Here is a 16,516-nt window from a genome sequence, read left to right as displayed (position 1 = left end):
CAGAAAATAAGACTCACCTCAACTATACTAATCATATGAGGAAGAAGGCGATCCATTCGAACTTCCAGCAACATTACCAGAGCACGGCAAACATTTTTGCGTACTTCAGGCTCCTCATCAGTAGCCAGTGCAAAAAGATTCTGTTGGAAAGCAGTATCAATTTATAAATCTCAATTCACTTACTTGGACTTGTATTTAAATTAACATTTGCATACAAGCAAACTAAGGTATACCATGCTTTCTTTTCCTAAAAGCTCTAAAGCTGTGCTTTAAGATGCAACAACTGCACATCAAATACTTTGGATAACCTAAAGTACCACCATCCTAGTTCATGTTCAGTACTAATACTCAAAACATCAATTACCAAGACAGACTAAATGACATGATGATAGCCATGTTGAACTCTCAATCACAGATAGTGACAGGCTGATGTCATTACTTCTGCACTTTTATATAAATACGTTTCCTCCACTTATGAAAAGGAAATATCTTTCAAAATACTAGTTTTTTATGCTGAGAGACCATTTAGGTCACAAGCATACAAAATAAACATGAATGCAAAGGGTGGATATAAAGCTAAGAACAGGAAGCCCGAAGTAGGGCTGCTAGAGGTAGAGAGAGTTATAAAGCATTATCTAAAACTCTTGGTAAATCAGACATGCAATCTGACTTAAATCTTGCCTTACCCAACAAAGAATGCTCACTCACCTCAATAAAAGCATCTATGTGCATCATAAGAGCTTGAGTTCTACTGATGATAAATTGATTGACACATGCAACAGCGTGAGATCTAGAAACAGAGCAGTTAAAATATACATTTTAAAAATCTATACATTAAATACATATAACTATACATATTTACATACTATACATAAAAATATACATTTATAAAATACACTTAAAAACATTTTCTAAACTGCACATAGATATAAAAAAACATTCAGATCAAACTACATGAAGAAACCTAGAGGAAAGGCTGAAAAGGACACAGTACACCAGATGTGGCCTCAACAGCACTAAGTAGAAAGGAAGGATCATGCCTCTTACCTACTGGCAGTACTTTGCTGCAGCCCGAACAGCCCATGTCTTCTTTACAGTAAGGGCACATTGCTGACTCATTTCAGGGTAAATGCCAATGTTTTTGTTGATTTATCAATAACAAGTAAATTCTGGAAAATTCTTGTGTCACACTATTGTGTCATTGCTATTCGGAATAGTTTAATACAGTATTCATGTGAAAAGATGAACTCCTTTCATAGAATCACAAAGTTATGAGAGTATGGAAGGGAACTCTGGAGATAATATAGTCCAACCTCCAATTTAATTTGATTGTGTCGAAAGGCACAGACTTTTCTAAGTTTTAGGACAGCTTAAAAAAATAAGCAAGCAGAAACTTTCTCCTGCAAGAACTCCAAAACCATTATCAGCAAATGGTATTCTGACTCTGACTCTCACATTGTTGCAGTCATTACAAAACAAATGAAGCATGTAAGATATTTGTTTTTTGCTTTTTACATGATCTTGAACAAGTAAATGTAAGAAGGCACAGAGATCCCATGCACCAGTAATTGTCACACTGACCAGCCTGATTAATAGATAAACCCTCTTCACTCCATTACACATCTTTCAAATCTACCATCAGTGTATGATATTCCATACCAAACTAATTTTGAATATTATGAAAATATACTGCAGTGGTTAGAACTTAATACACTCAGCTTTTTTAAAATCAGAGTATTTTAAATGGGTCTATAAAACCCTGACCTTCCTGCTCATGTAAATATATTTCAACATGGATCTGTAATACAGCATTTACACCTACCTTATTTTTGGACTGCTGTGCTTGAAAAACTGTAAGAATTTAGGTATCATGATATTGAGTGGTCGGTCCAATACATCACTATCTAAAATTTCAGCAGAATCTTCACAAATCTTCTGAAGAGCACCAAAAGCACCCTGTTTGAAAAACAAGCCATACACTTGCTTCACATTCTTAAGAAAGCAACATTTCAGAATATGCAATTTCAGCACAGTACTACAGAACATGTAGTGAGCTTAATTTGGAGTAAAACTGAAACATCCTTATAGGTCTTATATGTATATACAGGCACAAATATTGCATAAATCTAAAAGTAACATTAATACACACTGTATCTATGAAGAGACAAAAATAATCAATTTCAGAATAACTCTCTTACCTCACAAGTATTGTAGTCCTCTGAATCTAACAGGCTGCAAAGCTTTGGTAAAAGCTCAGGCCAATTCTGTAACTCTCCTTTTGAAGCAATGGTTGTTATCAGAATGCCTAAGTGAAACAGAGAAATGAGGAAAATGATATCTAACTTGCTCAGGTTTTGTACTTACTTTTTCTCTGTTTTCATCTAGAAGAACAAAGGAATTAAGAAATGGCAAGCATGAAAAGAGGAAGTACAGTTAATTACAAATAGTATTTGGAAGGCTTTGAAATGCAAAGGATGGCTGCGCCTCCCTCTCACCACAAATGGCTCAAGACATGAGAACTCAAGTCATAACACAATTCCACTTAAGGAAATAACCATGCCCAAACATTAAGACAGGTTTTGTTGTAGATCTACTAAACACAGTATGCACTTGTAAGACAACTCATATTATTATGTTATAAAAGCACAAACACAGAAGTACATCAGATTGGTTGTCATTTAATAAAATTAAAGCCTAATAGTAAAGTTGTGAACACACAACTTAAGCGTGTTTACACAAAAAATACGGAAGCATGCTAAGAGTGAAATACCTAGTAAGAGCTTGCACACTATGACAGTTCATCCCCCTGATCAGTTCTAGAGATTGGCTGATTCAGATCCAGCAAACAAACGGGACAGCCCAATGAGTCACTAATTCCACTTCCAGCCCACACAGAAAACTCAGAAAAATTGAATTAGGAGAGGAACACAGAAAGCTCCCTAGGTACTGACTCAGTACAAGACAAAATGAAATGGGTAGTGTAATTTATCACTGACACCAACATTTACCTCTAATAAGTACAAGCACTACAGAATGTGGTATTACTGCAATTAGTAATCTTCCAAGATAGAAGTTTTCCTTTCCTAAGCACTTCCACTGAAATCACCATATACCACTTTCCTTTGGGTAAAATGTTAAAATCCTTATTCAACAGACAAGAACGTTGGTCAGCATTACAGTGCAAAAGACATCCTGGGAATGACATCACGTTACTGAAGAGATTCTGCATCATGCTTCCATTGATGCAGTAAGGTTGGAAAAACCAAGAAGACAACAGGCAAATATGAATCATGAGAAGTAAAAAAATATACAGCGCACAGTACTCATTTATACCCAGCTTTTTTCGTTAACTACAACTGGATAGAAAAGATTCTTCTAAGTCCACACAGGGACCTCTGGGTCCACCCAGCTCAACCCCTGCCCATACAGTAACACCCACAGCAGGGTGTCCATGCCCAAGCAACTTCTATGATCTCCAAGGACAAGACTCCACAGCCTCTCTGGGAGACCTATGTCACTGCTCTGTCACCAGCACGCTAAAGAAGTTTCTAGTGTTCAGGAGGAACTCCCTGTGTCCCATTTTGTAATCACTGCTCCTTGTTTTAGCACTGGAAATCGTTCAAAAGAGACTGGCTCCAGCCTCTTTGCATTCTCAGCTATTTGTATACATTGGTGATATTCCTCCTGAGCCTCTTCTTCTCCAAGGTGATCAGTCTTTTGCCTTTCCTCCAGCCCCTTGATCATCTTGGTGGCCTTTTGTTGGACTGTATTCAGTATGTCCAGGTCTGCCCTGCTCTAAGGGATGCAGAACTGCACACAGTGCTCCAGCCGCGGCCTCTCTGGTGCTGAACAGAGGGGAAAGTATCACCCTCCTCAACTCACTGGCAATGCTTTGACTAATGCAACCCAAGATACCATTAGCTACCTTTTCTGCAAAGTCAGCTTGCTGATTAATGTAGTTAAACTAAACTTCACAAAGAGAACAAAAATAAATCAATATTCTTGATCCTAGAGAATGTACATACTTATATTGCACAACTGTCTCCCTACATTAGAACTGGCACATATTAGAATAAACATGGGTTCAGAAGCAAACACAAATGAAATTCCTGAAACTCCTCCAGACCAACAGGAAAGAGAAGTCATAATGTCAAGTCTTAAATGGGTTGGTAGTTTTGGAAAAGCTCCTAGAAGTGCTTTCGGAGGGCAAGCAAATGGAAAACAATAAGCATTTTTCAAGAAGGCTTATTCCAGACAGCAGCAGGATAATTTAGGAGGAAACACTTGGAGACATGCAGGCAAGAAGCAACCTGAGGCCAGTGCTCCATACAACAGGGGCACGCATAATTCAGACCATACGTGTCATTATGAGCTTTCTGTATATGTCTGCAGGGAAGCCATTTGAACAGCAATTTGAACCCACATTTCAAAATTCATATGAGGGTTTTTTAAAACCTGTGCCACATCACACAGAGAAGTTTCACACGGTTACTCATTTAGGGCTTAAGAACAGGGAACTCCTAAACAATGAAACTGATCAGCTTGCCTCCCTCTAGGTCATCAGGTATAAGCTTTTGCCTGGATAGCATCAGATATCAGAAATCACGAAAGGAGTGAAGGCCATATTACTTCCTCTCTGACGCAGTTTTGATGCTGCTGTATTCACTTGTCTTCCTCTCAGAATTCCAGAGATCCTAATTATGAGTGACTCATTAAATTGACTGTGCCTGAACAGCAAAAACCTGTATGCACCTCTGACTAGAAAACACCAACAAGCAGCACAGGTAAGTAGTAAAATATTTACATGTAGGCTATATCAAGATGTTGGTGGGTACTGGACAAACCTCACTATTAAGACAGAAGCCCAGGAGGATCCAACATTTAATTTGTTTCACACGGGAAGGTGCAAAGTAGGCAGTAAATAGGAACCCTTGTGTAAGCATGCAGTTCAACAGTTAGAACACATCTTATGAGTTCATACATGTCTCAGTACTCCCTGCAAGGGTCACTTAAAGCTCAACACTAATTAAACTATTAAGCCACAAAGAATTCCTACTACAAGAAATCAAGTAATTGTTTGAAAACAAATAACCTCACAGAAAACAAACAAACAAAAAAACAATAACCACCAAATCACCAAACAACCCTGAGAAAACCAATCCAAATAGAGTTAAAATATTTTCCTTGGTCAGTTCCACTGTACTCCACTGACAATTCCTCTGAACTGACAAAGTGGACTTCTACAGCCCAAAAGTACAAAAAATATGTGCACTCGGACTTCTTCCTACAGGCACTAAAAAATTAGGCATTATTAAACACACAGTAGCTTCTGAAGTTATTAGACAGAAAAAGAAAGGCCTAAGAGATGTGCATTTTTCTACAGTCCAAAGTAAATAACCCAAATGTCTAAAGAAGCAATCCTACAGACAACAGAATCACAGAATGGCCTGGGTTGAAAAAAAACCCAAAGATCATCTAGTTTCAACCCTACTGCTGTGGGCAGAGTTGACAACCACCAGACCAGGCTGCCCAGAGCCACATCCAGCCTTGCCTTGAATGCCTCCAGTGGATGGGGTATCCACAACCTCTGTGGGCAACCTGTTTAAGTGCATCACCACCCTCTGAATCAAAAAATTCCTCCTAATATCGGAAAGAAAAAGCAAAGAATCCTAAAGGCATAATTGGTAGATTGTTTTACGTGCTTGCTGAGCCAACAGGAGTCAGGTAATGTGAGTTGGTTTCTTTTTCTAAACTGGCAACCTCCTCTGTTTTTTCCTTTTGTAATCAAGTTGGTCACTAATGCTTGTTTTACCATTTTTTCCTACTTTTTGGAGTGGACAAGGAAAACTACTGCAATGACTACAGTAATTAGTGAAGATTATATTCTCAAGGAACAGGCAGAAAAGCAACTCTGTACAGAGAAATAAATAGCAATAGTGCAGACTCAGACTTTTTACAGAAGAATTGCACCAGAACTGTGAGGAATTGAAAAATTCACACAGCAAAAAAGAATAGGAAAAAAAGACAAACAAAGCTAAACTGACTCTTTCAGTTGATATTCTGATCTACTATTTTCTGACAGAAGGTGTTTAAAAGCAAAAGCTCATTATCTAAACACGTCATACACAGTACAGTAATTTTAACAAAAATTACTGAGAGTGTGTGCATTTATGTCCATATTGGGATGTGGGAAATGGAAAAGGAAAGCAGCTAACGAAAATGATTTTGTTATATAATTATCAATTCCACTGATACAAGTGAAGTGCTAAAGTAATTCTGCAGTCAGGTTCTTACTTTGTTAAATCTTTTCAGGCACAAAAACTGGCAACAAATTGAGTTTTAAGTTTCAGTAGATACAAGAAAACTTAGTTACATTTCTATAGACATGAAATGAATTGGTAAATCAACAGGAAGCAAGAATGACTTTCATATAATGAAAACAAACATCAGCATCAGAACACTGTGAAACTGGAACTGTAAATAGCTTCAGGAGTTAACAACTCTTTAGTTCACTTAAGACATTCTGCATACTGAAAATGTTACTGATATCAACAAGGGCAAACTTACCTACAGTAGCTCTAATTAAGGGAGAGGAATCACCAATGTTGTTCAGACATTCACTTTTGATGAAGTCAGTTACCCCATTTGGAAAGTTGTGAAAATGTGCTTTTACGTTATTCTTCAAGATGAGACCACTCAAGGAACGTGTTGGTTCATCTGCAACGGAAAGTAAGTTACATTCAAAATTGGATTAGTCCATAGGATAAGGCAGATTTGCACAGCAATGCAACAAGAATAAAACTTACAGTGAGCTCAAATAATCTGTATAAATAATCTTTATTTCCTTAAATCTCCCACCAACTACACCTGCCAATTCCTGTAACAAAGCTTTTTAGGTTCGGGATTCAGTATTGCTGTTTATTCAAAACTGAAATATCAGTAGTGCCTTTTTCAACATGTTCAAGTTTTTTACAGATACAGGCAAGGAATACATCTAAACTTGCAAGATATGGAAGACTCATACCAGAAATAGGTTGAATGAAGACATTCAAAGATTTTGATTATACTTACAGGCTTGTTGTAATACTGTTGCTGTAAAAACTGATGACAACACAGCCTCCACCACAATAATGCCAACATATCACATAGGCACTGTGCAGGATGTTCCCTGACCTCTAATATGGCCAAGAAAGTTCTAATTTCCTTTGCATCAAGAAATATACCTTGCAGAAGATGAATTTCAATCTTTCAAAACTATTAATATCCAAATAGAAGTAATGCTAAGCAACTTAAGAGACACATCTTTCCAAAATAAGGTATTTCAATACTGAAGTTACTGCATCTCAATAGTAGGATTCTCAGTACACCCACGATGTCTGACTGCCAATTGGAAAAGTAATCTACTGTGATCTCAGCTAGTTAAAATAAAAGGAGTACTTCTCAGAAATGAGGGTTTTGTTCAGAAATCGAAGTTCATTTTAACCAGCTGATTTTATCTGAGCTCCAAAACCAGAAAGTACTCTTGAATGTAGTTTCTGCATTCATATTTTCTTAAAGAAGCAACATAGTTACGGAACATGAAAAATAAACATAGTGATTTACAATCACAGCATTTACAAAAAGTTGACAGACAGCTTTGTAAACCAGAAAGCAATGTTATACATGTATGCCTGAAACTATTTTGTAACTTCATCTATAGGTATGGTTTTTCAATACCTAACAAACTCTAAACTGAAAAATAAACACTATTTCACTATGTTTCAAGGGCCAACAGATATTCTGAAAGATTGGAAAAAAAGGGCTAAAATGGGTTATTATTTTAAATAAAACTGCTAGAGACTGGATGAGCAGACAGACATTTAACAATCACAGAACTTGGATATGAGTTTCATTATTTTATTCAAAGTTTGGGAGTTACCAAAGGTTCTAGTGGAGAATTACCAAATGAAAGAAGTTCTCACTTGAATGCTCGATCAGTCTCAGATCTGACTCGCTGAACTTGAAGAAAAATCTCTCCATCTACTATTACCTCAATTTTATATGTCAAACTCTGATTGCTTTATATAACAGTAATCCATTGATAACACACCTGCAAAAAATCTAATCCTCCAAAAGTGATTAAAAGGTCTGACTAGAATACAGTGCATTAATATTTTCTCACTATGATTTATCCTTGTAGTGGCTAAACCTCTCCGTTAAGGAAAAAAATTAATTCTTTAGAATGTGTAGCTATAATCACAAGAGAAAAAAAGGTAAACGCTTCAGTTTAACAAAGTAAAGATACAGATACAAGGGAAATAAATTAAATATATATATATCCTCACATGAGAAGTATTATGACCACCCAGCTATTTTTGGTAAAAATCAAGGCCACATTAAGGCAAACCTTTGACAGCATTTTTTATTTGTGGACTATAGCTATGGATCACAACCATACTAAGCAGCTTAAATCCTTTCCTTTAGCAAAGAAAAGAGTAAGACTACTTTTCGAAAGAGTACTTATTCCACCAACCTGCAGCAAAGATCCCAATGGATTCATACTGAAAGTTATTTTTCTGTCAAATGACAGAGAATTCAAGAAGCAATAAAAGGGAGAAAGATTAAATACAAAAAGCAAAACCAATCAATGCCATGCTAAAGTAGCAAGTGGAGTTCATAAAGATAGGTTGAAGAGACTTCTATTTAGACTCATACTATGTGAGTTAAAGAAGCACAGAATCTAGTACTCATGCATTTCTAAAACCACAGCACAGCCAGAATCTGAGCTTGAGAATCTGAGTATGACATGACTGCAGAAAGATATTTACGGAATCCGGGGTGTTCAGCAACTTAACAGCTACACTGTCAGAAAACAGTAATATAGGCCTAGATGGAATTCTTTTTCTGTAACACCAATATTACAGGCAGATGGCCTAAGAGCTGAATAAGACACTCTTTAGTCTTCAGAGATTCTGTGATAAATTCTGTCAGCCATATGTTTCAGCCATCAAAAAAGATCACAGTCCTGTCTCCTTCTATCTTAGTCAACCTTACAGAGTTGACAAGAACATATAGTACAAGAAAAATGGAAAGTGAAGCAGTCCTCTGGCATGTAATATCATCTTTGGTGCCAAATAATCAGTGGAAGAATCTCCCTCCCACCATGCCTCACTTTATAACTGTATCATTCAAACATCATGAGATCCCAGTAGATTTTCAACTCTATTGAAAAGCCTTAGTACTAGTTCAAGGTTTTAATGCCTCACCGAACTGATGCATACCTGCAAGACATAGATAGAAGCTGTTTTTAAGACCACATCTGTGTCCTTGAGAACTACAGTGCATTCTCCAACAACCCTTCCTCTTCTAATCAAGGCCAGTACAACATAGGTAGATATGCAAAAGCAGTGTGTCTGTAGTAGTACATTTCCAAACAACCTAATAAAAAGGCTACAACACAGAAAACACATGAAGTACCTCACACTATAATCTTACTCTCTTCAATAAGATTTTTATAGTAAACATGGGTGAAACAGTGTCAGGTTAGAATCCTATCTGAGCAGGCAAGATGACACGTAGCTAGGTATTGAGTTAAGTTTATTCCGCTTCACAGAGTAATAGCTGAAAAATGGTGTCTCCTATTCATGAGGGTAGCTGCCAGAAGACACAGATGACCTCTTTGCAGGCTGTCAGAGGACAGACTTGCTGTTAAACATAACGATATCAGAATAGCTTCAATGCATTACCTTGCAGTGACAAAAAAATGCAGTTGATGAATTCACCACTTTCATGAAGCCAAATCTAGCCTTAAAAAAAAAGGAATAACTTCTCTTGGTCCATTTGGGTTAGTTATGTGCAAATAAGAATGTCTTTCCCTTAGCATTAAATAGGACTGGAACTTGTTTTTGCTCTTCAGAACCACAAGAAGACTTTACTCTGCTGTGCCTTACACTTTCAGAAGATACTGAGGTGCAACAGCAACAAGACCAAGCTCTATGTACCAATAATGGCTGAAGCTGGCATTCAGATCACCACGGGCGACTTAGCCCTGCAGTACCCAAATAAGTTACTCCTCCCTAGTGAGATTACTTGCTTCATCAGAAGTGGCACAGATTGACCATTCAAGCAAGTACAACACATTTTTATTTCAGTACCTCCAATGAAGAAGCATTGACACAACTTCACGTGATCGGAATGGGCATTCCCTTAACCAGAATATCTACTACTGCAAGTAGCACACTAATTCTGACTGGCAAGCTTTAAGTTTCTTTTTTTTCCAGCACTTCAAAGCAAGCTCAGCACATGCCAGAAGTGCGTCCTGGCAGCTCAGGGACAAGCCTCACATGGGGTGCATCAAATACAGTGCAGCAAAGCAGCCAAAGATGTGATTCTCTCACTGTATTTAGCATTGGTACAGTCTCACTTTGAGTACTGTGCAGTCTAGACTCCACAATATAGGAAGGACGTTAAGATACTTGAAAACACCTAGAAGAGGGAACACTGCTGGTAACAGGGGTGGATGGCACATTCTGTGAGGAGAGGCTGAGGACACTCATGTTGCTCAGCCTGAGAAGAGGAGGTGTCTTGAAAGGACCTCAGTGCTCCCTGCAGGTCCCTGAGGAGGGGAAGCAGAAGTGGTGCAGGGCTCTGCTCCTGGGAAATGACGGAAGAATAAGAACAGCACAGAGATACCGGGGGGGGAGGGGGGAGCTGGTTGGGCAATGGGAAACATTTCTGAGCAATAAGGCTGCCGGCTTCTTAGTAAGGTGGCTGATGACATGTCAGCTCATGTTGGAACTGATGAGCTTCGTAGTTCCCTTCCAACTTTTCTATTCTAAATGGCAGGCACCCACAGTTTTCCCTTTTTTCCCTCTTGCCCAAATGAAAGGTGAATGAAGTCTGAGGTAGAAACTGAAAACAGACTGAAGATGGATTTCAAATGACTTGGAAAACAAAAATCAACAGAGGCACAGACAAAGCCTCTTAAATGCAGTCTTAGTATTTTAAGTAGCAGAAAATTGGTCCTCTGCTCGTAGTTAAGACATCTTGTAAAACTAAACAGAAGAAAAGAATTAAACCTCAAAAATATTAAGAAAAGAAACTGCATGAAGGAATTTTAATTAAAAACACGTAACTACTCTCTAGTTTGTTATCTCACAAACACCTTTGCTAGTGCCAAAATTCTACCTTGCCGCTTCCCAGAATGCAACCTAATACAGCTAACTGAAGAAACAGCTTTACATAAGGCAGACATCCTACAGGATAGATGTCAGCAGCAGAAGTAGGGAAAACTTTGGATGCACAGCACCCTATACACCACCAGTGGTGACGGAAGTCACTTACTTTCCTGAGGTGCATTAAAAAGAGCGTGGCCAGCAGGTCGAGAGAGATATCCTCCCCCTCTACTCTGCCCTGGTGAGGCCTCACCTGGAGTACTGTGTTCAGCTCTGGGCTCCCTGGTACAAAAAAAGACAGGACTATCCTGGAAAGATTTTAGCAGAGGGACTGGAGCATCTCTCTTATGAGAAAAGGCCGAGAGAACTGGGTCTGTTCAGCCTAGAGAAAAGACAACTCAGAGGAGATCTAACCAATGTCTCTAAATATCTAAGGTGCAGGAGAAAAATATCAAGGTCCTCGTCAGAGACTTTTTTTTATCAAATCTTACTCTTCCTATGGTTCATCCTTGACAACTGTTCACAAATGTAAATATTAACAGAAAGTGACGACACACATAAGGCATGTTTGTGAAGTAAAGAATGTTTCTCTCTAATACAGGTCCTGTAAAAGTCTATGTCTCCTGCAAAGAGACATAATCTCTGAGTTGAACGTTTGACTGCAACATTGTTTTCCTCCTGTGCCAAGGCATGAACACTACAGATGTTGCAGTCACTCTTACTCTTCTAGGAATTTTGTTTAAAAATTGCCATGCAGCATACCACACATTATTAGTAGATGATACTCTATTAGTCTGCATTCAGAAGGTTTATTAATCAGGTTGTGTTTTGCAATTCTGTAATTGTAATTTGCTACTTCTTTGACAACTATAAAGCCAGGCTTAGAATGCTTTGAAATTACTTCTAATCTTGAAATACATAACAATTTTAAAGTTTATAAATACAGGCTTTTCATTGTTCTTTCCTCATATCTGTTTTGGATTTTATCACAAAACCTTTAACTAGTTACAAACTCTTAGAAAAAGTGAATAAATATAGATACAACATGTACAATTAATAATTAAGCATGTCTGCTTAATAACAAAAAACATGTGTCTTCACAAGCACAAACATGCAGATAAGTTGAAGTGGTTTTCAGTGTTACTTGCCAAGCAATACAAGCGCAATACACGGACAGCTTCTATTTGACTGCGTATGTGTGGCAGGCACGAGGGGTGGAGTCAGCAGTGTAATGTGCCTTCCCTCTTTTTGCCCATGCAGTCAATGCTTGAGCTGTACACAATTAACTCATGAAAATTACTGCTAAAAAAAAAATCACATAATAATGTTAAACGTTAGTGATCTTCTGGGACTACATTACTAGCTGCCCAGGGCCACACATGCCCAGTGGGTAGAACATGCCTGCTACAGAGATCACAAAGAGCAGCAATATCTTGCAATTGTTGTTATAGTTTGGGATAATGTAGCACATTATCATTACAATAAATTTCCATCTCTTATTAAGGAATCTTCTGCTCTTTTTAAAATTCTAGCACTGACTGAATTGCAGAATCAGGAGATACACAGAATGGCATTAAAAAAAAAGCTGAAATTGAATAAGAAATGGGAGAAGCTGAAAGAAGGCACAAAATCAGTTCCTTAAATGCTCTGTGGTTTTGCAAGCTCATAGAGATGTAAACTTTTGCACTGATAGATCTGTACCCATCATTTGTTAAAACTCAAGAACTTGTATTACCAACAAATAAATTAATTTTTGATCAGGAGTTGAACATCCTTTCTGAATAATCTGCAGCTCAGTTTTATTTACAACATGAACTACAGAAGCAGAGCTGCTGGTACTGAAGCAATGAATATGCAACACAGCATCAACAGAACAGACTTTCCTCTTTGTTTTGGTGTACAGTGTTCTTATATACTTAGGCAGCTGCATCAAAATCTTTTTTCCATCATTCATATAAGTTAATTGAGCACTAACTAATTTCAGACTAGCCATTACATTTCAAGGTTTTTCATATATTCAGATACACTGCCTTGAAACATCTTGGCGGATTACATTTATGGTTACTTAAAATTCCGGAGAGAAAGGAAAAAAAAAGTTGTTTTTTATTTTCCTTCTGGAAAGCTCATTTAGGTGTCCGTGTACCTGTCACTCTGAAGAAAACATTCACATTGTGCCTCTCATAGTTCAGTGTTGTAGAACCATTTTTTTTGTTTTGTTTTGTTTCTGTCTTAGCTTTTAAGAGAGAGCCCATTTGTTAATAAAGAATCAGAAATCTTCAAGAACAGTGAACATCTGGGATTATTTTTATCACATTCCGTATTTGTACATATTAAATCCATAAAAGTAATTGAAACACCCAGAATACACTTTTTTAGAAATAAGCTCTTAACAGCTTTGTGAGTAAAATCGGCACACTGAGCAGTTTTACTTAGGAAGTTTTACCCTACCAGTGACATTTGCCAAAACAACAAGAATAACATGGCAAAATACAAGACATGTTCATAGCCATTGTACCACAATCTTTGAATGGATAAACACTACTTCCATCCCAGTCATTTAGTTCTCTTAATAATCCATGCATTTTTATTCTTGGAAACAGAGGATGAAAATAAGAGGTGAGGCTCAAGCACCTCTGAACGGCACTGAAACAAGAAGTACTGCTTGGGTGCATTCAGAAATCACATCAGCAATCACTTACTTTTCCTCTAGGGAAACAACACACAGGGGTGCTGGATATCGGCTTTTTAAGAGCATTTCAACATGAGAAACAACAAAACAAGCATCACTTAGTGTGTGAATTCAACTTAGCAAAGGTATACAAAGAACGTCCCTTGCAGTAGACAACATTCACCTTGTAACATATACGATAAGGTAAAGCATCAAAGAACTGGCTAAAGACCTCCAACTTACCACAAAAATAATGTTTTGGTTACTTTTGGGTTAAAACAGTGCTGACCAAACATAACCTGAATTTCAGAATAATAATTAAGAAAAAGAAGTCTGATAACCTTAATAGCCAAGGGAAAGCCCAAAAAATTGACTTGCTGCTTCAGACAAAACAGATATTCCAAGATTTCTCTCCCCAGATGATTTTACTTAAGTGAATAGCACCTCTGAAGAACCTACACCAATGTGAATAAGTAAATGAAGGCACTAGGCTAAAGAACAGATGATACAAACAACAAACTTGTTATTGTACCTACTCTTTCAGAATGCTTTCCTTCTATGGGCTTCAGGAATAGGCAAAGAGATAATAATGGAGATCCCATACCCTCAGAATAACGACTTCCAAGAAAGCATTCCTGAAGCACTGAATCACATATGTAATCCCCCGGATAATTTCAATATTTCTTTTAAGACTCTTAAAAGAAAAAATAAATATATCTGTCACATTTTGCATGTGGTATGTATGCCATAAAATTACTTAGGCAAAGAATTTCACTGAAGCCTGCTTTACAGTAACCCTGTGGGGGGATGGAAGAAAAGGCTGCCATATAGGAAAAAAAAAAACATGCAGATTTAATGGTATGATTTAACAAAATCAATCAGCTCAGAATTTATTTCCCCTTAAGTGGTCTATGAATCTCAATTACTTTTTGCATTAACTACTAATACTGAATTAGGTCTAATTTTATTTTTAATGTGGAAATGAAGGGAAAAATATTTTGCTATTGTTTCACTAGAAGAACACCACCCATGCTATGTAACATTTGAAACAGTAAATTTTAAAAGGTGCATTAACCTTACTTAACTTTTGAACTCTAATCCTATCCGATATCAGATTCACTTCTTGGCAGCTATTTTAGTCTTTTTGATAATGACTAGATTATGTATTTTTAAGTGGGGGATAGGGAGGGGGAGAGGAGGTGGTTTTAATTTAATAGTCAAAGCTTACAAATATTTTTTCTGGTTTAATTCTGCTCACTAAGAACACATTCTTGAAACTGCAATTTGGTTAATGTCACGGTGTTATCCATGACAGTAACCCAAGGGAAACCGAGAAGGGAGAGAGGAGAGAAAGAAACTGCATCAGTGGCCACGCAGCTGCCCGAGCAGAGCCGCGCTCCGGGGGGGAGGGGGAAAAGGCGGGAAGAGATGGGTCTACAAGAAGACAATGGCACAATCTGAGAAGGAACGGTAACTTTACTAAACATAATAAAATTGAACAATTGAGAGAGAGAGAGAAAATTTCCAACCCAAAAGCTCTGAGCTTACGTTAAGGAGGAACTGCAGGGGAAGCACACGTGCTGAACCTCCACTGCAGCCCAGAGAACTCGCCCAGGCAGAGCGCCGCCTGCATCCGGTGCGGAGCTCCGCCCCTCTGCTGCTCCCACAGCAGTAACTCCTTCACTGCTGCATGATGCTCTGATGTGTGTCATGGTTTTATGATTTTTGGTACTGGTATTCCACATCATAACATCATGTAGTGCATTTAGAGTTAAAGAGTTAATGCTCCAGCTCCGTGGACCATCGATAGTTCCAGGTATGCCTGTCTCAGAAGAGAAGAAGAACTACATTCCCCAGAGGACTTTGCGATGCTTTGCGTTCTTACGTGTTTACGCTCAGAAGGAAAGATAAAAACTGTCTGCAGTCACAGGACTCTCTCTTCCCTTCGGGACCAAGCTCAGCAGTGGGTGTTTGTTGCAGCCGTCTGCCTTCAGCGTTAGCATAAGGCCTTCGGTTTATCGGACACTCTCTCTCTTGCTCATTTTATTTGATTCATTTGCCTCAATTCCAATTATATTATATTGTGTTATTTTCCTTTCTGATATCTTATTTAGTAAATTAGCTTTCCTCCTCAGATCGTTGCCGCTGTTTTGTTCCTGGGCCCATCTCCCTTCTCCTTTTTCCCCTTCCCCGGGGTGTGGGCCCGTGGGTCCCCTGCCTCAATTGTCACAGTACCGGGTCGAACTGTCCCGCAAACCGCTGACAATGTGGAATACCGGCATCAACACCACAAAACCACAACATTCCACCCCTTATTCCACATCATCACATCATGCTTAACACACATCTATACATAACCAAAACAGTAATAACAAAAGTTACATAGAAACATATATATATACATACATATACATGTAATTACAGACTGCGTTCCCCCAATATCAAATTCCCTTGTGGGACACACTGGACGTCCCCATTTTTATCCATTACCCACCAGGTGCACCCAGGTCCCTGCGCAAAAACGGTTCCACGAAGGAGTTTGCCCTTTCCAGAGGCTGGAAGGACCCACACCGCTTTTCCCAACATGCTCCTTACATGTACCACAGGGACCTTATCTCCCTCTATGGTCTGTAGGGAGCTGGACTGTGTAGGACACTCGATTGACTGATCCCCTGGTGTTGACCAACCAGGTGGC

At 38.3% G+C, this 16,516-nt stretch overlaps 1 protein-coding gene across 2 annotated transcripts in view; it reads right to left on the bottom strand.

The window, feature by feature from the left end:
* The window catches only part of TNPO1 (transportin 1), a 78,611-nt gene that overhangs the window by 31,759 nt on the left and 30,336 nt on the right, over window positions 1-16,516 (bottom strand). For both annotated transcript variants that reach the window (XM_065744197.1, XM_065744198.1), the window contains 5 exons: window positions 6,568-6,717; window positions 2,199-2,305; window positions 1,823-1,956; window positions 709-790; window positions 18-140 (listed from right to left, as the gene is read on the bottom strand). In XM_065744197.1, coding sequence (XP_065600269.1) covers window positions 18-140; window positions 709-790; window positions 1,823-1,956; window positions 2,199-2,305; window positions 6,568-6,717 — 596 coding nt within the window. The remainder of the gene's footprint in view (window positions 1-17; window positions 141-708; window positions 791-1,822; window positions 1,957-2,198; window positions 2,306-6,567; window positions 6,718-16,516) is intronic.

The sequence above is a fragment of the Cyrtonyx montezumae genome, unplaced genomic scaffold (assembly GCF_038088225.1).
Source record: "Cyrtonyx montezumae isolate F1298 unplaced genomic scaffold, pur_monq_1.0 scaffold_30, whole genome shotgun sequence".
NCBI classification, from domain to species: domain Eukaryota; kingdom Metazoa; phylum Chordata; class Aves; order Galliformes; family Odontophoridae; genus Cyrtonyx; species Cyrtonyx montezumae.
Note: the sequence above shows the minus strand (reverse complement) of the source record. Positions and strands in the feature narration are given on the sequence as shown.